Consider the following 22689-nt stretch of genomic DNA (forward strand, 5'->3'; position numbering starts at 1 on the left):
CCCCCCCCCCCCCCCCCCCCGGATTCCCAGCTGATACTCATCAGTAGAATGAGAGGTCCAGCAGGCCTTGGGGCTGATCCTGCAGACACAGTGGTGGAGATTGTCCTGGTTCTGGCCACCATGACAGCTCAGATCCTGACAATGGCAAAATCCCTTTCTGCTGTTGCCAAGTGGCTAGCCAGTGGTTGCTACTGAGAGCTGCCTCCAACATGCCCAAATGCAACTTGGGGGCAGCTGTCAGACCCTTCCCCGCTGCCCACTGTAACAGTGACACAGCTTGCGGTTGCAATGCCTACTCCATTGCATGTCTGTCAATCAAAAACCCAATTTGCATAAAAGGGACAAATAAGGGGCAAAATATTTTTATGCCCATTTGTAGGTGCAGAACAATGAATAAGAATAGTGGGCAAGCAGAGGAAGCCCCTCCAAGGTAATACTGGGCACTCTGAAGGGACAGCTCATGTCTGCCCCTTATGCGTTCCTGATCCTGGGAGAAATCATTTAAAGGGGTAGGCACGGGGAGCAAAGTTCGGCTCACGGTGGCTCTCAGAGGAGCATTGTTGCTTCCATGGTGTCCACGGGGATCTCACAGGGAGCAGGACGGGAGAGGGAGGGAATGAAGCACCCACAATGATCCCAATTGTCTGTCAGGCTCATTGTGGGTGCTTCGCTCATTCAGCCAAGCTGCTGCAGTAAATCACCACAATGGGGGATCTGTGTATGTGCCCATAAATTCCATAGGCCAGTTTATTTTCGGAGAAACGTTATTGCATTCAACCAGACTTAACAGTCAAATACGTTGAAAGCCTTCTTGCTCTGTTAACAGCTCAGCCAATATACCCCAAAATTCTGATTAAGAGGTAGATCCCAAGGAGGCAATTTCCTCCTCCTCACAAGCTGTAATGGGGCATTTATCCATTAGAGTAACATTCCTGCATCTTCTGCCTATACTTCCCAGTAAGACTTCCTTTTCGAAGTCAGCAACACAAATAATCTCTGAGGAATTGTGTCAAATAGGTTCAAAACAAGCAGGGCATGATCCCTAGCCACTGTCATGAGACACATACGAAACTTCAGGCAATGATGCTTACTCAACTTCTTTCTAAACAAGTGTTTCCAAAAACTAAAACCTTAAAATTCAGTGTAGCTTAATGATGACATAGACATATGCATTAGTCTATGTCAGCAGTTGAATGTTTATTTTAGCTGTCAGTGTCTCTGAAATGTTAAAGCAGTTTCAAGAAGTTCCAGGAAAGCAAAATTCCTGGCACAGTATGTACATGGCACACTGCTTTGCAAACAGCTCTGAATGCCCAATAAAGCATCTTGGGGGGCGGGGGGGGGGAATGTCCCAATCCTCTCTAATGAATGATTCATAGTGTGATTCTTTGTTGCTGTTCGGCACAGCTAAGCTGCAAGAAAGCTTTCCAAAAAAACTGCGAAGAACTCCATTTGGCTCTGCTTCAGTATGCTCACACAGATGCTGTGACAAAGATGCAATCTGTTTAATGTCAGGACAGATTCAGATGGTACTTTTCCTTCAGATATTGGCTTTATTACCATGACTGTATGCAGAGAGGTATTTGCTGCTAAACTTTAGGGCACAATCCTAGGTAAGTTTGGACAAAAGACAGACCTACACCAGGCCTTTTTTCAGTCGAAAGTGCATAGGATTGCACTTTAGAATCCTTTCACACTGGAAGTTTATTCTGGAAAAGTTGTGCCTTGATCCCATTTGTGGGCATCTCTACTTTCTGCACATGTACATCTAACTTTTACACTTTTAATGGGGCATCTGTGTGATATTGTCATTCGGGTGTTATTCTCCTGTTTTTCCCATGAATCTTCCATTTCTTCTTAGTCTGCAAAAAACTGAGTTTAATCTCACAGATATAGATCCTATTAGCACTACTCTTACATCTTTTTAAGGTGGGATAGTTTTGATATGTACATTGATGCGCTCAGTGGTTGATTCTGTCCCTGTGCACTACTTTGGTATGCCTTCAGTGACAAGAGCTTCACTGCATGTTTTAAAAAGTGTTTAATTTGTTTTTGTTTTAAAAACACACACATTTTTGTATTTATTTTTATTGAAATACTTGTGCAATAGGGCTTAAAATGATATTTTAGTGCAAATTCCATGTTGATTTTTTAAAGAAAACCCTCCCATTTTGTTATTCCAGTTGATACCATTTTATTAGCAGGTTGACCTTATAATTTGACTTAAATTGGTACAAATCTTTGGTCCTCTGAAGAGCACCCACAATAACTGTTCAGATTTTATAAAAGATTAATAAGGGAAGTCATGATAGAGGTGTTTGAAATAATGATCCAGCATGGCTTTTCTTATGTTCTTACCTAAAACAATTTAGCATAAACTGGACCTGCTGAAAACAACTGACCTAAATGCCCTGCCATGTCATTAAATACCCTATTAATTGCCTGTGGGGAGAAGGTAGACTTAATCTGGTACCAAAAAAAGTTGGTGCCAGGTAGGTCTCAGTGGAGACACCATTTCATAACCAAGGGCCACCACTGAGTAGGCCTTCTCTCTTGTTGCCACCTTCTGAGCCTCCCTCATAGGCAACATTCTGAGGAAGGCCTCAGAAGTTGATCATAATTTCTGTGTAAATTCAGGTTGATGCCTGATTTCAATTGGGCTTACCCCCATGATTGGAGCTGGAACCATTTTTTGGCTTTCCCCATTTGGTACAAAGTGGGAGATTCAGAATGAACCTTGTATGAGAGCCAATTTTTACATTTTATTTCACACAGCTCAGAATTTCTTTAAAGTTTGTGTATTTTTAAAAATTGTTATTAAACTTGCAAACAAAAATGAATATTTCAATATTCTACAAATACCAGATTACAGCATAATCTTTAACTAAAATACAACCTAAGATCAAAGATACAATGATACAATAAGTATCCTAAGTAAAATCTGGAAGTATAATATAAGAAAGTATAATAAGTAAAATCTGGAAGTATAATATAAGAAAGTATAAGAGGTAAAATCTGGAAGTATAATATAAGAAAGTATAAGAAGTAAAATCTGGAAGTATAATATAAGAAAGTATAAGAAGTAAAATCTGGAAGTATAATATAAGAAAGCATAATAAGTGAAATCTGGAAGTATAAGAAAGTATAATAAGTAAAATCTGGAAATCTTTATTTTCACAAAGTAAACAGCTCAGTGAAACTAAACTACATTGCTTCAAAGCCTTCATCTTTACCATTCCATCAGGAAAGAACTAGTTCAAATGTCAACACAAAACAGATATCAGTTATCTATGGCTGTAAATCAGGAGTGGAGTTGTCCCTCCAGCATTGGATAATAATTCTCTTGGTGGCTCCTGATGCATGAAGAATCCATAATTTGATACAGCAATAAATCCCACATGCCTGGGATATAGTCTGAGAAAGGCATACATATCTTTAGCAAATCGTGAACTTTGTGAAGTAACATCCCTATGAGTTTCAGACCAAATGAATCACTAGTAGGGAAAATCAAACCTGAAGAGTAATTGTTCTAAGATCTGAAATCTGAGATCTCCAAAACCTGGGGGTCTATTCCTGACCCTAAACACTGTTAGGAGCAAGTCTTCCATCTTTCTCAAAATTTCAAACAGCTGTGTGTCCTTGGTATATCATCTATAGACCAGAATGTTCAGAAGGTAGATCCAAAACAATTGGAAGATACCTGGGATCATATGCAGTAGACTGACTCCCCATCATAATAATAACCATAACAAAATGGATTCTCCAATCAAATTATATTGCTGAAATGAAATAAGTTTGGGATAATTAGGACTGATTTTTTGTCTGGAAAGATTGTAAATTTAGTTTAGATGCTCCAAACAATTTTTGTCATTCTTAACCAGTATCTTAGTGGTTCAGCTGTGATTTAGTTCAGACCAAGAATTTATGTAGGAACTGGAGGGTCCACCTTGCCCTGGCTGTCAGCCAGCTGCAGATGTAGACAGGTGCTTACAGAACCTTCTCCTTCATGTGCTGCTAGGTGGGCACTTTGCTGGCAGCACTAAAGCTGCTCCTAGCCCATTTAGTTTTTCCCCACTTGTGATTCCTGATTCATGGTTGTTGACAGGTTGTTTAAATGATGTGACTCTCCAGTTTCATTTGTTTTTTTAAAGAGCAGAGGAAATGGCCTATTATTTCTTAAACAGAAAGAAGCAGCAAGTTTCTGTTGCTCTGCTATAGCACAGCATCACTTAGGCAAGGCTCAGCTCTTTGTGTGGAACTTGGGTCTCAGTTTGGAAAAAAATGAAAGCTGATACAGCAATTAGCAGTCTCACGAAGAAAAGTTCAGAATCTCCCAGTGAATCCAAAACTAACTCCAAGCAAGCAAGTTCAGCCGGGGGGGAGATGGCCAGGATTGCACCCATCTTTCCTGCAGGAGCACGCCTGTGATCACGCACTCCTTCCCTGCATGAAAGCAACTGCGATCGTGGCCACCTCCCCATCCCCCCGAGTGACGAGATGGCCACAATCACAGTTCCGTTTGTGCAGGGAAGATGTGGGTAATCACAGGCACGCTGCTGCAGGAAAGACTCGGGTACCACTTTAGCATCTCCACATAGGAAGCTACCTTAGGGAAGCCACAGAGAAGCTAAACTAATACAGCTGTACCTCTGAAAAAAACTTTGGATCAACTTGGTTTAAGCTCATTTAGTTTTTCCTTCAGAAAACATGACTTGAATTAACATAATTCCAAACACATTTTTTGAACTGGCTTGCACTTTGTTTGCTATGATAATGTCATCCATTGTGCAGTACTATTATAGCAACTTGTAAACCCACAAAGTGCACATCAAATCCAAGCTTTGTTAAGGCTTTTCTTTGTTTCTAATTCAGACACATGTGCAATTTCAGTAAGAATCTCCATTTGTCATGATATAGTTGAGGGAAGCTTTTGTGCAGGTTTTAACTTATTTGACATATTTTCCATTTTTCATCTTTTGAAAGGTATCAAAGGTTCTTCATCTTTCTATAAAGGCATAATAATAGAAGCACCTGACATGCATTTTCGCACTTGACTTTAATTCTTAATGTAAAAATTCTCCAAAGTGTCTAGTTTTTTTTTCTGTAAGAAAACCAGTGCAAAACATAGGGAAGGAAGGGGCGCTCTTACAATTGTCAAGATCAGAGGTCCTCAAACTTTTCCACCAGGGGGCCAGTTTAAAGCTGCCTGTGCTGGGCACAGGCCGGAAAGGTGGTGCCGGCAGTGCATGCGGGCTGGCGTGGGGGCGCGCGCTGAGGTGGGGCCGGGCATGCGCCGCAAGGCGAGCACACAAGCCAGCGGCTTGCTTGCTTTGGAGATCTTTTTCTCCAAGTGAGCAAACCGCTGCCTCCCCACAGGTGGGCGCGTGTGTGCGTGGGGTGGGTCCAAATGAGCATGGCGTGCCAGATCTGGCCCCCGGGCCATAGTTTGAGGACCCATGGTCTAGATGGTGGCATGGAAACCAACTTTGGTCTTGTACAGCCGGGTTCTTAGATCCTAGAGTATCCTTTAGTATCCTAGAACAAAAGGTTCCCTTGAAGCTTTTAGGTTCCGATACACCGCATCTGTGACTCTTATCCATGGGTTTCTCCATATAGCTAAACTTGGTATACAATTCAAGATTGTATTATTATATTTATGCTGAGAAGGGGAACCACATTCCAGGGTTGGCATGGCCAAAAACACCAGGATATTTAACTTAAAGCCCTTATTGCCAGTACCAAAGCCTTAAGAAAGCCATTTCAGCATTTCAGAATTTGGAAATACTGCATCAAAGCCATAAAATCACCAAACAATTCGTTGTTGAGGGAAAGAGGCATGGCCATGTGAGGAAACCTCCAGGGTCCAGAGGTACTACACCTCCGGTCTAGATACATCTGCTGGTCCCTATCACAGGGCCTAAAATGATTGGTCCATTTTAAGTCATTGACAATGGAAACCAATAACTGTAGCTTATACTGCATTTGATCAGAGAATGTATCTATGATTCTTTTGACATTTGAAAATTCCCAAACATCCCTTTTGTTACATTTTGACTGCAGAGATGAGAAGTGTAATTCCCTCCTTTTCCATTTAGCCTTCTTGTACCACTGCTAAAATGTCACAATTAATAGGGATACTTCATAGTTCCAGACATATTGGTATCCTAATCTATCTAAGTCAGTCGAAGGTGGGAATTTAAAGACAAATCTAATTAATCATGTTTATTAGTGATAGGCTGTTATTCCCTATCATCCTTGAGTTCAGAGGAATGCATTTTATCCTATGGTTCAGGAAAGTCATGTATCATACAGACAACTCTGAAATAGGGAGATATTTTATTAAGGAAAGCAATAGGCACACATATTTCATGGATTCTGGGCCATCATGCATTCATTGACAAATTCAGATTTTTTAAACCTTTCCACTTGTGCTAATACCCACTGGTGCAAATCTGCATTAGTTAAGTGTCAAATAGTGCTAGTTAAGTGTCAAATAGTGCTATTTATTACATTTCTAAACTATCCATTAACTGAAGGTCTGGTTCAGTGATTTAAAAAACAAAAACAGATGAATGAATTTGCACATGTACAAAAAAGCATTAATGCCACTTGAATAAATTTAATGTGAATTAGCACAAATTCTTCCCCCAGCAGAAGTGAAGAATTGGCGCATGACTTATTTTAGATTGATATCCCTTTTTCTTACAAAGCACTCAGTGCTTCTTCTTGCAATCTTACTCCAACAACAACCCTTTGAGGTAGGTTCGCTGAGTGCGGACTAGAACCCAGATCACTGGACTTGGAAAAATTGAGTCCACTGCTAAATCTAAAGGTTGGATTCATAGGAACCTCTAATCTGCATCTGTTGTGGATTTCTTGGACATACCTACATAAAATCTTCCCAAAGCAGCATCTTTTCCCCTTAGGCCCAATTTAACAAAGAAGAGATGCTCCTAGAAGCTTGACAAAAGGCCAGGACTCATCCATAAAGCAACCTCCTCCCAGCCTTTTAAATACTTAGTCCTATGCCCATATTATACCTATTGCCACATTTGGGCATTTTATGCTCTAGACTTGCTGACAGCTGATCACAAGGTGGTCTGCTAGAACAGCTACCATAATCCTTACTCTAAAATTGCGTACAGTCCATCTGTTTTAGTGTCACTGCTGATGTCTTTCCAGATTTCTTCAGAAAGCCCTCAAATGTCCTAGGCATCTGTGGATGTTCCCTGCTGTTATCAACTGCCCGAGTGCAAGTGCAAGCATCTTTCTTTTTGAAGGTCAACCTACTAACTAAAAGCCACTTCTTGAAATATTCTCTGGCTCAAACTGGGCCCATAGAATCAAACTTTACTTGTGAAGCTAGTCTTCTTCATTAGGCCTCGTTGGTATGCTTAATATTATAATTACTTTTAAACGTATTTTGCACTTTAAATTCTTTATACCAGATTTAAATTCTAAAAACCAGGTTGCTGAAGCCTGAGGCCTCCATGACCAGCTAGACTTTACAACAAAGACTCAATGCCTGAACTTGCTGTTTTCCTCCTCCCTCCGATCCTTTCTATTTGTTTTGTCTTTTAGATTAGAGAAATGTAATTCATATCATTAAGTTTAGAAGAGCTTGCACTATCACAAGAAGTTATTTTTCTAATGGCCTGATCCTATGCAGGTTTAGATGGGGAAAAAGTCCCCCAGCCTGGCGTCTAAACCTTCATAGGATCGCGCCCTAATCTTAATGAGCATGGGGGGGGGAGAGGAATAACTCTTTCCTCTCTAGGAAAATAGAAATTTGCCTGTCGCATGGCAATTAAGCAGGGAGTTATTCTTCTATTGGTTTCAATGGAACGTTCTGGAAAATAGATTTGAGGTTGCTACCCCCACCCAAGCAATTCTCCTGGACTGTGCACCATGGAAACAAGAGACAGAAATGCTTTAAGTGTGCCTTTGTATGAAAGAAAGAAAGAAAGAAAGAGAAGTCAAGTACGTTTTAGGGCTGTGGGGGAAAGTGCATTTCAGAATGCGGAAGGGAAGAGAAAGATGAGAGAGAGCAGAATTGTAGTAGCAGAGTTGGAAGGGGCCTGTAAGGCCAGCCAGGTCAATCCGCTACTCGGCTTCCACGTGTGGTCACCCTTCCTGCTGCAAGAGCGCGCCTTTCCATTTTAGCAAAAGTGACGGGAGAGAGAAGGGCCAAGTGCTTTTCGGGGGGGGGGGCGTGCGATGTCCCGCATGTTCGGAAAATATACTGGGGGAAATTCTTGACCCTTTAATCTCCCCGCCTGGTGCCGCTTATGGCCACCCACCGCGCCTCGTTGGAGCGCGGAGAGCGGCCAGGCTGTTCCGCCGCTCGTTCCTTCACGAGAGTTGGCGGCTGCCTGAGCACGTGCCTCCTTCCCTGGCGCGGAGGGACGCTTTGGCGGGCGCCGCTCCAGCGACTGTTTACACGCCCCGAGCTGGGGGAAGGCGGCGCCTGTTCCACTTTCCTTCCCTCTTTTCGGGTCCAACCGAGGCGCTTCGGAAAGTTAAGTCCGGGACGGCCGGGGATGCGCCGGGGACAGGGCGAGTCGCCTCCCTCGCCCACCGTCGCGGTAGAAATCCTGGTCCGTCGCCGTCCTCCTCCGCCCCACACTTGATCGCAGAGGAGAAGCGCGCAGCCCTGGCGCTGCGCCTAGGGGCGCATCCGCTCGCTTTGCCGCCACCGGAGGATCTGCCCGCGCTCCCCGCGCCGCCAGAAGGGCCCTCGCGGGGACCAAGGGCGTTGTGGCACGGAAGGTAACGGAGCGCTAGGCGGAGGGCCCGGGAAACTGGGGCTGCAGAGAGTCATGCCCAAGGGCGCGCTTCGGCGCTAGCGCTTCCCTGCGCCCTCCAGCAGCCGACGCACGGGCGCGGCTGCGCCAAGGCAGGAAAGCAAGCATGGCGCGCGTCTCTGGCTGCCGCGCTTGGTCCCTCCTCGCCTTGCTTCCCGCACTGCTCTGGCTGGGGCCGGCGTGGAGCCACCCGCAGTGCCTGGACTTCAAGCCGCCCTTCCGGCCGCCGCGGCCCCTCACCTTCTGCGTGGAGTACTCGGACTTCGGCTGCTGCGACGCCGAACGCGACGCCGCCCTGCTGCAGCGCTACTACGGCGTCTCCGGGCACCTCGACCGCGCCAGCTACGCCGCCTGCGCCAGCCACCTGCAGAACCTCCTGTGCCAGGTGAGCGCCGGCTTCTCCCCGCAGACCAGAAGGATAGGTCAATTCTTGTCACCGCTTGTATTTCTTTATCGTAACATTTATTTCCCGCCCTTTTTCCCTCCTCCAAGGCTTGCATGGGCCTCCTCTCCATTTTATCCTACAACAAGCCTGTGAGATAGATTAGGCTGAGAGTTGGTGAGTGGCTGCAAGTCGTCAAATGAGCTTCGTGGCCATGTGGGGGACTAGAACCAGGGTCTGCGCAGTCCCTGCCCAAGGCGAAGCACTACACCTTACTGGTTCCCCTAGATGGAACTACCAGCTCAGTTGGAATGGTGGCATCTACCTGCCATCTTGATTGTTATCTTTTCTGTTCTGCTCAATAGCCAAAGCTCTCTGGGCCTTTCTCAGCAATTAACAACACAAGTACAGCAATAAAAATAGATACTAGTAACATACTAGTACAATAAAATATAACCTAATATTCTAATACACAAAGTTGAAAGCGGATTAAACAACTAAAAACAGTTTTGAAAAACTTTCCTGCTAAAGCAGCAGGCATGTCCCATCATACACCATTAAATGGCTGAAGGAAAAGGGCAGCCTTACCTGGGCATCGGAATAGATGGCAGTGTTGGTGCCAGGTGCCAATGTTCTGCTGCCTTGTGCCATCTTCACTGCTGCAACAGGGGAGCCTGTCCTGTGTGGGCACCCTGCATGATGTGAGAAAAGGCACAGACCTCCATGTCGGAACTCATGCTTTGCATACAGAAGAGCCTCTGAAGTTTCTCCAAAGATTTTACTAGCAGATGAAAGGAAGGACCACTGCCTGAGCTGCTGCTAGTCAGAATGCGTTATATGAGCTAGATGGGCAAAGGGCATGACCTGGCTTAGAGCTCCTTCCTGTGTTCCCCTCCAAGGGGTGCCAGAGCTGTTTGCAAATTATGCAAATACAGACAAGGGGAAGATGTTGTCTGTGCCTCGGCCCACCTGGCCTTGGGAAGGCAGAGTGGTAGGAACCTTCAATGGTCAGAATAATTTCCTACTTGGTCATTTTTTCTGCTTTATAGCGTTTAATGTAATGTGTGTTCAGACTGTGAGGAGCTTCAAAAGGAACTTTCCAGACTCAGAGAATGGGCATCAAAATGGCAAATGTGGTTCAGTGTATGAAAATGTAAAGTGATGCACATTAGGGCAAAAAATCCCTACGTCACATATGCATAGAGAGGATCTGACTTAGCAGTGACTGTTTAAGCAAGGAATTTTGGGTTTGTGGTGGATGGCTGAGGGAAAACATGGGAGCTGCTGTGAAAAGCTGAAAATGTTAGGCAGTATTAGGAAAGGAATCGAGAATACAACTGCCAAGATCATACTTACATTATGCAAATATATAATGAAACCACACTTGGAATACTAAGTGGTCACTACACCTAAAAAGGGATATTGTAGAGTTGGAAAATGCAAAGAAAAGGGCAGCTCCAAGGATGCAGCCCTGTGTACATTTAGACTGAAAAAGTTCTGACTGGGGAATGTAGGGAGTTGTTGGTCTTTTTTCATCTCTAGATATGCATAGGATTGCAGCTTAGGTTGAAGGAAAGGTCAATTAATGTCATGGTCTTCTGCGTGTTTAGACAGAAAAATGTCCCTTACCAGGGAAATGAGAGTTGTAGATTTTTTCTGTATAAACATGCATAGGATTGTACCCTAACATGGTTAAGGGACTGGAGAAAATTTACAACACCTGGAACTGTTTGCCTTAAACAAAAAGTGAGTGAGAGGAAAGATGCTTGAGGTGTACAAAATTATGTATGTTATTGAAAAAGTAGATAGTGTTTTGGCTCCCATTATTACATTATATACAGTACAGGTGACAAATAGATTTAAGGAATTAGATCTGACAGAGTGCTTGAAGAACTATGGACGGAGGCTTGCAACATTATACAAGAGGTAGCAACTAAAACCACCCCAAAGGAAAAGAAATGCAAAATGGCTGTCTGAGAAAGCTTTGCAAATAGCTGAGGAAAGAAGGGAAGTGAAAGGCAAGGGAGAAAAGGAAAGATACACCTAATTGAATGCAGAATTCGAGAGACTAGCTAGAAGAGATAAGAATGCCTTCTTAAATGAACAGTGCAAAGAAATAGAAGAAAACAATAGAATAGGGAGGACCAGAGAACTCTTCAAGAAAATTGGAGATATGAACATTTCATGCAAAGATGGGCAAGATAAAGGACCAAAATGGCAGGGACCAAACAGAGGCAGAAGAGATGAAGAAGAGGTGGCAATATAACACAGAGGAACTATACAAGAAAGAGCTTAACATCCCTGATAACCACGATGGGGTGGTCACTGAGCTCGAGCCGGACATCCTGGAATGTGAAGTCAAATGAGCCTTAGGAAGTCTGAGCAATAACAAAGCTAGTGGAGGTGACAGTATTCCAGCAGAGCTATTCAAAATCCTAAAAGACAATGCAGTAAAAGTGCTACACTCAATATGCCAGCAAATTTGGAAAATTCAACAGTGGCCACAGGATTGGAAAAGGTCAGTGTACATTCTGATCCCAAAGAAGGGCAATGCCAAAGAATGTTCAAACTACCACACCATTGCACTCATTTCACATGCTAGCAAAGTTATGCTCAAAATCCTACAAGCTAGGCTCCAGCAGTATGTGGACCGAGAACTACGAGAAGTACAGGCAGGATTTCGAAGAGGCAGAGGAACTAGAGATCAAATTGCCAACAAACACTGGATCATGGAGAAAGCTAGGGAGTTCCAGAAAAACATCTACTTCTGCTTCATTGACTTTGCTAAAGTCTTTGATTGTGTGAATCACAACCAATTGTGGCAAGTTCTTAAAGAGATGGGAGTACCAGACCATCTTATTTGTCTCTTGAGAAACCTATATGCGGGTCAAGAAGCAACAGTGAGAATTGGGCACGGAACCACTGATTGGTTCAAAATTGAGAAAGGAGTTCGGCAAGGCTGTATACTGTCGCCCTGCCTATTTAACGTATATGCAGAGCACATCATGAGAAAGGCACGTCTAGATGAATCACCAGTTGGAATTAAGATTGCTGGGAGAAATATCAACAACCTCAGATATGCAGATGATACCACCCTAACAGCAGAAAGTGAAGAGGAACTAAAGAGCCTCTTGATGGGGGTGAAGGAGGAGAGTGCAAATGTTGGCTTGAAACTCAACATTAAGAAAACTAAGATCATGGCATCCGGTCCTCTCACTTCCTGGCAAATAGATGGGGAAGAAATAGAGGTAACGAGAGATTTTATTTTCCTGGGCTCCAAGATCACCGCAGATGGGGACTGCAGCCAAGAAATTAAAAGACGCTTGGTCCTGGGGAGGAAAGCTATGCCAAATCTAGACTGCATACCAAAAAGCAGAGACATCACCCTGCCAACAAAAGTGCATATAGTCAAGGCTATGGTTTTCCCAGTTGCAATGTATGGCTGTGAAAGTTGGACCATAAGGAAGGCTGAGCGCCGAAGAATTGAGGCCTTTGAATTGTGGTACTGGCGGAGACTCCTGCAAGTCCCTTGGACTGCAAGGCGATCAAACCGGTCAGTCCTAGAGGAGATCAACCCTGACTGCTATCTGGAAGACCAGATACTGAAGATGAAACTCCAATACTTTGGCCACCTAATGAGAAGGAAGGACTCCCTGGAGAAGAGCCTAATGCTGGGAACAATAGATGGCAAAAGAAGAAGGGGGCGGCAGAGGATGAGGTGGCTGGATGGAGTCACTGAAGCAGTTGGTGTGAGCTTAAGTGAACTCCGGGGGTTGGTGGAGGACAGGAAGGCCTGGAGGAATGTTGTCCATGGGATCGCGATGGGTCAGACACGACTTTGCGACTAACAAGAACAGCAACATTATTACATTGCATTTATATCCTACCTTTTTCTCTTATGAGGAGTCCAGGGTGGTTTACAAAGCTCAGTTTTATCCTCACAACAACCCTGTGAGGTAGGTTGGACTGAAAATGTGTGACTAGCCTAAAGTCACTGGTCAGTGAGCTTCATGGCTGAGTGGGGACTGGAACCCAAATCTTCTGGCTCCTCTGTCCAAACTCTACCATCACACCAGACCAACATGCATTGGTTCGAATGCTAGCACCTAGGTTCATCACATGAGGCTAATTAGTTGGAAATAAGAGAATAAGAAGGAAGTACTCCTTTTACAGATTGTATGACTAAACAATGACATTCACTTGCATGGGATGTTGTGGTGACCATCTGTTTGAAAGAAGAATTGGATAAATCCATGAGGATATAGTTGTCAATAGCTATTAATCCTGGTGACAAAATGTTGCTTCTTGTGTCAGGGATAGTGACATATTTCATTTGCTGGGACAGGAGCAAAGTGTGCTGTCGCTCTCCTGCCCTGCTTGAGGTCTCCCCATATGCCATTTGGCCACTGTGTAAACAGAATGCTGGTCAAGATGGACCCTTGGACTGATCCAGACTGGCTCTTACTATGTTTTTATGTATCAAGGTACAGTTAGCAAATATTTGAACTCAGACCCAGCTTCACCTCTTCTGGGTCATAGATATGCTTGCTAGGATAGTGACCAGATATGTTGGCATATCTCGTGGGTTCTGTTTGAATCCTAGCTGGTTTATCAGAAATGGATCAATAAGTAAATAGATTTATTTATTTATTATGGTTCTGTACTGGCAAATAGCTGGTGTTCTCTTTGTTTGGAAATATTTTTAATATTCTGTTGCACCTCTAGGGTTTTAATTTTTGTATATTTATTTATTTATTATTTATAAAATTTATATGCCGTCCATTACTTGTGTCTCTGGACAGCTTTCAACATAGATCAAAATAAAATAGATAAATTGACAATTCCATTCTGGCTGCAATTAATAAAATACAAACAATAAAATCCAATTCCCATTGAAACATATTAAAATATTGATTAAATAAAAAGCTCTTGACCTGGCGCCGAAAAGCATATAATGATGGCTCCAGGTGGACCTCTGGGGAGCACATTCTGCAGGAGGGCCTGCAGAAAAGGCCCTCCTACGGGTACTCTGTCTCCTGACATCTTTCACAGAGGGTTCCCGAAGGAAGGCTTCTGTTGCCGATCTCAGGGGCGGGAGGGCAAATAGGGAAAAAGGCATTCCTTAAGGTATCCTGGTTTAGGGCTTTATAGGTAATAAGCAGTACCTTGAATTGAGCCTGGACTTTGATGGAAAGCCTGTGGAGCTGATAGAGGACTGGGCTTATATGAGAATAACACCCAGTCCCCGACAGCATCCTGGCAGCTCTATCTTGTGCCATCTGAAGTATCCAGACTGCCTTCAAGGGCAGCCCCATGTAAAGCTCGTTACAGAAATCTAACCGGGAAGTAACCAATGCATGTGTTACTGTTGCTAGGCAATCCTCCTGGTAGGGATGCAGCAGGAGGAAAGTGCTCCTCACCACCGCTGTCACTTGCACTTCCAAGGACAACAGTGGGTCGAGGAGCACTCCCAAACTGTGGACCCTGTCCTTTAGAGGGAGTGCAACCCCATCCAGGGCAAGGTCCAGGCAACCTACCCAGGAGCTCGAATCACCCACCAACAGAACCTCTGTCTTATCTGGACTGAGCTTCAGTTTATTGGCCCTCATCCAGCCCATTACCTTGGCCAGGCACCGGCTCAGGACAGCTACTGCCTCACCTGGATTAGTTGAAAAAGAGAGGTAGAGCTGGGTTTCATCAGCATACTGATGACTCCACAGCCCTTACCTCCTGATGACCTCTCCCAGCGGTTTCATGTAGATGTTAAATAGCAAGGGGGACAAAATGGAACCCTGTGGTACTCCATGGCAGAGTTGCCATGGTGCAGAGCCAGAGTCCCCCAGCTCCACTTCTGGAATCGGCTGGCAAGGTAGGAGCAGAACCACTGCCAAGCAGTGCCTCCTACTCCCAATCCCGCCAGCCTATCCAGGAGGATACCATGGTCGATGGTATCAGAAGCCGCTGAGATGTCCAGGAGAACCAACAAGGACGCACTCCCCCGCCTCTCTCTCTGCACAGGTCATCGTACATGGCGATCAAGGCAAATTCAGTACCATAACCAGGTCTGAAGCCAGACTGAAATGGATCCAGATAATCAGTTTCATCCAAGAGTGCTTGGAGTTGTCCCGCCACCACCCGTTCCAACACCTTTCCCCAAAATGGGATGTTGGCCACCGGTCTATAATTGGCAGCCATCTCTGGATCCAGAGACACCTTCTTTAGGACATGGAGAGCTTTGGCTCTTGCGTTGTGTAGAAATGTAATCAATGAAAAATGCATGAAACAAATGGTCCACATAAATATGCTATGTAGAGCAAAGGTGAGCGACCTTTTCAGGGTCAAGGGTCGTATTCCCATGTAAGAATGTGAGTGAGGCCAGGAGTGAGTCAGAACATTCCTTCCCTGCTCCCTTTCCTATTTTGTTTTCCTTAGTTCATCCATCCATTCATGCAGCTCTTTCATTTTCACACTCCCCTCAGTATAGCCAAGAAGTAGCATAGAAACAGCGCTGCTGTTGCCAAGAGCCGTGTCTCTTCTGCTAATAACAGCACCAGAACAGTATCCTGTCCCTCTCTACCCAGCTGCTGAAGAAGATTGCTAGAGGTGAATTCTCCCCTTCTGTACACTCTTTCTTTCAAGATCTACTTATTTAGCTGTGTGGTTTATTCAGTTGTGCATATTTATATGCCACCTTTCTGGGAAGACCCTAGGCTCAAGTGACTGGCAAAGTCCAGTGTGCTTGGATCCCTTGTGCCTTGCTGTTCCTTCTGGGTTCAGTGTATTCCAATGTTTGTGCATCTACCACATGCATGATCTGTTTTGTAAATCTGATATTTCTCCCAGGAGCCCTGCCGGATCAGACCAGCCTTCTGTTCATAGCAATAGCTAGACAGATGCTTCTGGAAAAGCCGCAACCAGGGCATGAAAACTGCAGCTCTCCTCCACTGCTGTTTTCCATCAATTTGAAGATTCCAGCTAGCCATCATGACGAGTAGGTATTGATAGGTCAAGAATCTGCCAAGTTAAGTGGATGGATGGGTGCTTCCATGGTACCCAATCCATCATTACTGTAGTCGCTTGAGATATGAGGCTGCATTTGCCTTGACTCCACAGGCAGTGACTTTTTTCCACATGATTTGCAGTTGGCACCTGATTTCCATCTGATGGGCCCTTTTGGGCAGATGAAAGTGCATGTCCCATACCCAAGAAGCAGCCAGGCTGGGGAAGGATAAGATATGCAGCCTCATTTTTTGTCTTGTTTGCAAAACCTGCTGGACCAGATGTACACTGCTGTTCACATCCACTTTACAGATGAACATGAGTGCTCTGTATGCTCTTAAGCCACAAGCTTTCCTCCAGTACCTGGTGTTCTGGACAGGTTTGAATGAAAGTGCTGAATCTTTTCCATTTTTACAGGCCCTTCTTTGCCAGGTGATTCTCTTTTCCTGTTTTGTCCTCTCCATGCTTGTTCATAATTCCAGGGGATGGTAATGCAACTTTCCTACAGCATATGAGAATCTCAGTAACACCTTAAAGAGATAGAAAAGATTTGATGAATTTCCTTTCCCTCACATTTTTCCAAATCCCTCCAGTGCCCTTGTTGCACCTATACTAGATGAGAATGTTAGTGCTTTGCATATTCTCGTTCTAGGCATCTTTCTGAAAAATACTTGGAGATCAACTGCTTCTGACCCAGCCAATGGTCAGAAATGCTGATAATTGTATTCCAAAACATCTGGAAGGCACCAGGTTGGGAGATGATGTTACTGGCAGAACGACATTACCTCACATCTAAAATATACATTTCTTGTATCGCCCCTTGAACTCCTAAAATTGCAGAGTTGGAAGTGACCTCAACACCATCTAGTCTACCTTTCTCTGTTCCCAGACAGTAACAGAAGGTTCAGGGGGCAGCACTGAGAGTATATATTGATTCACATTTATTATACTTGATTGACTCATCACAACACAGGAGGAATTTGCTCCAGGAAAGAGAGCATGGGGACTTCTGATTCTGTATTGGGCATGTGAGCCCTGCACTGGCTATGATGTACAATAAATAGGGAGTGAAAGAAGCATTTGTTTAAAGTGCCAAGTTGAAATGGATAAGTGCAAGAATTACTGAAGCATCTTCAGTAAGGGATTACTGAAGCGTCTTCCTTGGGTCAAGGTCCTACATTGTGTGTGGATGGGTTGTTGCATTCTTGCCAATCTGGCAGCTACGTTACGTATCTGTAGTAAGTCTTAGCTGTAGCTTTGCTATTTGTCTTGTGTTTCAAGTAGCTGCCTCATCTACGACTATGAAGTAGGAACAGCATGATTCTGGTGCTCTTCTCTTCAAGCCATTCATTCAGTTTATGTTTGTATATTATGGCAGATGAATAATTTACAGGGATCCATTAGACTGATTTAGGTTCTACTTCTCAGGGCCGCAGATGGTAATTTTCCTCAAAATGTATTCATTAGTCACATTATTTTGACAAGTGTCCCTATGCAGGAATGTGAATACTCCAAATTTCAGCTCTTCCTATATTCAGTTGTGGTTTATTACAAGACATTATTTCTCTTCCTGGAATTGAATAAAACATCAATCACTGTGTGTTTTTCCCATGATATTTTCTCACTGGAGTGATAGGAGACGTGAAACTTCTAGAGTTAGAAAAATTACATTAATATGAAATGTCTCTGAATAACCTTGTTGGGTTGCAGTCCTAAATGTACCTTACTTGAGAGTGACCCCACTGAACAGAGTGGGATGTAACATGCAATTGTATACGCTCCTCCATTTAGACATGGCACTGTGTGAGAATGACTTGCCACAAATCAAATGTACATGCATGTGTGAAGCTCCCTTTTCTTAAAATAAGCTTGCACATTAAACCAGTAGCTTGCATAACTTGTGGAAGTATTCAGCTCCCTTTGATGTTTCCATGTTTTCTTGTATTTCAGCCTGAAACTGAAATGGATTTAAATGGCATTGTTGTGCAAGATATTCAGCCCCGAGATGGTGCAAAATATTTTTATTGTGGAGCGTATGAAAAAGTAGTTCTTAATTAAGTGAGCTCTCAACTGTGTGTGAGTCCCTCAGCTAGGCCAAAGTGCAGGCTTAAGCATTTATCAAGGCTTTATTTATTTATTTATTTATTTCACTTCTATTTATTTCAATTCCTGAAGCTCTCTTTGGGAGGGAAAATTGCATGGGACAGCAACAAATATTTAAAGAAATTGTTTTATGGAAGTTTATAACAAAATCATTCTTTGCTTTGAGAAATAAGAACCAGAATAAAGAAAATAGTTTTGTGTCTGCATGCAATATGTGTGTTCATTCTCATGCACGCTGGAGTGATTTGGGGAAGTCACATATACTTTTGTCTGTATTCTTCACTTAGTATTTCTGATTATTTGCCTCCATTTTCCCCATCCCTGTATTTTCTGACTGTCAGGTGGCAGAGTGGCTTATTCTCCATTTTTGATGCCTCGTGGAGAATGGGTGAAGTTCCAGAGGACTGGAGGGTGGCGTCAGTGGTCCCATTTTTTAAAAAGGGTAGTAAAAGGGACATGGGCAATTACAGACCAGTTAGTCTTACATCCATTGTAGGAAATTCAATGGAAAAGCTTATAATAGTGAGAGATCTAGTGATGCTAGATATGGAAGGGATGCTGGCGGCCACACAATACATTTTCCGCAAAAACAGGTCCTGCCAGACAAACCTTGTGGCATTCTGTGACAAGGTTTCAAGGAGGCTGGATGGAGGGGATGCAGTGGATGTGGTTTACCTGGATTTCAGCAAGGTCTTTGACAAAGTGCCCCATGATATCCTGGGTGAGAAACTGAGGAGTTTTGGGATCAACCAGTGCACTGTAAGATGGATTAGGGCATGGTTGACTGACCGAAAGCAGAGGGTAACCATTAGTGGGGAATCATCGGGATGGCGGCCAGTGACAAGCAGGGTCCCCCAGGGCTCTGTCCTGGGGCCGATCCTGTTTAATCTTTTCATCAGTGACATGGAAGAAGGGGTGAACAGTCTGCTGATCAAATTCGCAGATGATACTAAAACTGGGGCAATGATCGCAACTGAGGAGCAGGTACTCTAGATCCAAAAGGATCTGGCCAGACAATGGAAGTGGGCAGGAGACAACAGGATGGCGTTCAATGTGGATAAGTGCAAGGTCTTGAACTTGAGGCATAGGAATAGGTGTCATAAGTACAGGTTAGGGGACAAGTGGCTGGAGAGCAGCACTTATGAAAGGGACCTCGGAGTGCTGGTTGACTGCAGGCTAAACTTGAGTCAACAGTGTGATGCTGTGGTTAAGAGAGCGAACGCCACCCTTGGTTGCATAGCCAGAACTGTGGCTTCTAGATCGAGAGAGGTATTACTGCCATTTTGTACGACTCTGGTGCGCCTGCAACTGGAGTATTGTGCTCAGTTTTGGGGCCCTCATTACAGAAAGGATATAGCCAGGTTAGAGTCAGTGCAGCACAGGGCCACAAGGTTGGTGACCGGTTTGCAGGGGATGGGGTATGAGGAAAGACTGAGGGAACTGGGTCTCTTCAGCCTGGAGAAGAGGAGACTCAGAGGGGATCTGTTGGCAACATACAGATATATGAGGGGATGTCACACTGAGGTGGGTAGAGACCTGTTCTCCCCTGCAGAGGAAGGCAGGACATGCTCCAATGGAGCAAAACTCAGGGAACCCAGGTTCAGTGTAGATGCCAGGAAGTATCTAAAGCACTTCCTGACAGTTAGGACCTCGAGGGCATAGAATGGGCTTCCATTGGAGGTGGTTGAGGCCCCATCGGTGAGGGTGTTCAAAGATAGGCTAGACATGCACATGGTGGGCATGTTGTAAGTGGAGCCGGCTGGAGCCGGAGGTCAGACTAGATGGCCCGGGAGACCCCTTCCGACTCGCTTTGTTTCTATGTTTCTGATTCTGCTTTGCCGGAGACTAGAATTTTAACAGATTTCCAAGACCGTTATAGTGTTGCAAAAGAACTGGAATGACAAGGAAAGTACAATTAACCAAGCAGAAGACAAACGAACATAGAAAACTACCCTTTAGGAAGGCAGACCACTAGTCCTTCAGGCTTAGTATCATTGACACTGACTGGTGGCAGCTCCCCTTCCAGTCCTCAACAGAGATGCCACGGATTAAACCTGGGACCTTCTGCTTGCAAAGCACTTGCTCTACTGTTGCACCTCAACAGTAGCACTAATTCAGAGGTGCACATCCCCATACGTGTATAAAACTACGTGTGCTATCTGCATACTGGAGCTCACAGGCACCCCTTGATGCTGATGGATCATAAGTTCAAACCTGAGAAAAATAGAGCCTTCTGCATACACAGTGTTATTTAGTCGTGAAACTCACTGCCAGATCATATGGTAATAGGCATCCAGTCCATTTAGCAAAGGATTTTTTTGCTTTATTTTTGAAAGGTTTAGGTAAATCAATAACAAATGGACTCACTGTGCTCAAAAGGAGTGTACCCTGGATCCCCAAATTTCATTGGGCAATTATTATTTATTGTTAGTAATAATACCTTAAGAGGAAAGAAACCTTAAAGTTTAATTTATTAAACTTAAAATTGATCCTTACCCTCCAACAGCTGAAAGAGAAATAAGAACATGCAGTGACCAATAAATCCTTTTCCTAGTGGATACAGAATGAATTGGATGGATCTTGCAACAGAAGGGGTTTCATGCTGCAACATTTTTTGTATGTGTCACTTTTGCTCAGCTAAACATTTCCCTGCTTGCATTCTATGCTGATAAGGTTAAAATATCAGAAAAACAATGGAAAGTATTGTTTGGGGCTTGCTTATGTTAGGATCTTGTCCAGGTGAGAACTGTTGACAATACAACACTCAAAATGGGGAATTTCAACAGTTTTCTTTTTAAAAAGCTGATAACACGACACATTTCTATTAGAGCGAGCCCGTCTTTGATTTCCACTGCAGCAGTTCATTCCTTAGGGGAGAATGGAAATCATAAGTCAAACATCTTAGGGCTCAATCCTATGCATATTTAGATGATAAAAAGACATGCTGGTAGCTATATACCTTTTTCTGTCACAACATGCATAGGATTGTGCCTTTAATCCACCAAATGAACTTTGCATTACATTTTCCCAGCCCTAATTGTGATCTCTTCATGTTCATTCATGCAGTGAAATTCTCTTCATAAACTTAAATGAATCAGACCACTTAATGCTCTGTGTGTTTTCTTTTTTTCTTTTTTTAATGTGGCTTTTTGGAAGGCCTTTTACGTCATCTTGTCCTCAGCTGGCCCAGCTGTATGTTTAAGTTCAGCCAACAATATGACTAATAGCATCAAATTACAGTCCATAAAACAGATGTGCTCCTTCAATTGGTGGATTGTAAGCAAAGATATTCCAGAGGAAGCACTGCCTGCATGCTTGCTTTTATGTCCGATGTTAGATGAAGGCCTTGCAGTTGTGAATGTATGAGATTAATGCATGAGATACAGTGTTCTATGGAACTAGTTTCTCAAAGATCTTTGCTTTTGCTTTTCTTTAAAAAAAACTAATTTCTAACTTTTTTACCATTGAGACTAGGATTCAAATAAAACACAGCTTATTACTCTTCCTCAAGAGTATGAAAAACTGAATATATAATTGAAAATAGGCATATAGATGCCAATTTGCATAATATATACTGGTTGTAGAAATTTTGCTTTTCTTAGTACAGAACCTGGAGGAGTTGTATAGAAGTTTGTACACAGAGCTGTCTAAAAATGCTCATTTGGAGAGTAACAGAATATCTTGAGTATACTTTACCTTGGTTTTTGTTTGGCATGGTAATGTGTTATGCTTTAACATTTTTCAGTTTTGTTTTTTGCTTTCTTGTTAGAAAACATCTGCAGCGCTTTTTAAAGGGTTTAATGCTCATCTTCAACATATCATATCCTTCTAAACCAGCCTTCTCCAACCTGGTATTCTTCAGATATATTGGACTACAATTCCCAACATGCTCATATGGTTTTCTGAGCAACAGATAGGATGATACTAGAGTCCTCTTGCCTTGTATTGCATTATTCCCTGAGTCAGGCCTAACATCCGAGTTTCCGTGTAGGCTGTTTTGTGTCTTTCTTATCTAATTTGTGTTATATCTCTGCCTTGAAGGAATGAGGAAAAGGTCCACATATAGACCCACATATTATATCCTGGGTCTGAATAATTCTGGTTTGGTATGCACATTTGTGGGTATTGGAGGTGGGCACTGCCTCATGGCTGCAAGGACATTTTATGAGAATTGGCAATTATCAAAGTACTTGCAACAGTTCTGGAATTGTCATTTGAGCTGCAACAGAGCAAGAGTTTTACAGACATGCTGTCTCAGGAATGGGAGAAAATGCAGCTGTTGCCCTAAACCAGCCTTCCCTAATCAGGTTTCCTTCAGAGGCATTTGGTCCGCAACTCCCAGGATCATTGACTGGTAATTCTGGGTGTTACAGTACAGACATGGCTGGAAGGCACATGGTT

At 43.6% G+C, this 22689-nt stretch overlaps 1 protein-coding gene across 1 annotated transcript in view; it reads left to right on the plus strand.

Annotated features, from left to right (window-relative positions):
* Positions 1–8910: 8910 nt before the first annotated feature.
* Positions 8911–22689, plus strand: part of HHIPL1 (HHIP like 1) — a 40997-nt gene continuing 27218 nt past the window's right edge. Inside the window, exon 1 of the mRNA XM_044435849.1 lies at positions 8911–9189. Within this exon, the coding sequence (XP_044291784.1) occupies positions 8911–9189 (279 nt within the window). The remainder of the gene's footprint in view (positions 9190–22689) is intronic.

This window comes from Varanus komodoensis, unplaced genomic scaffold (genome assembly GCF_004798865.1).
Source record: "Varanus komodoensis strain SLA01 unplaced genomic scaffold, ASM479886v1 scaffold3, whole genome shotgun sequence".
In the NCBI taxonomy this organism is placed as follows: domain Eukaryota; kingdom Metazoa; phylum Chordata; class Lepidosauria; order Squamata; family Varanidae; genus Varanus; species Varanus komodoensis.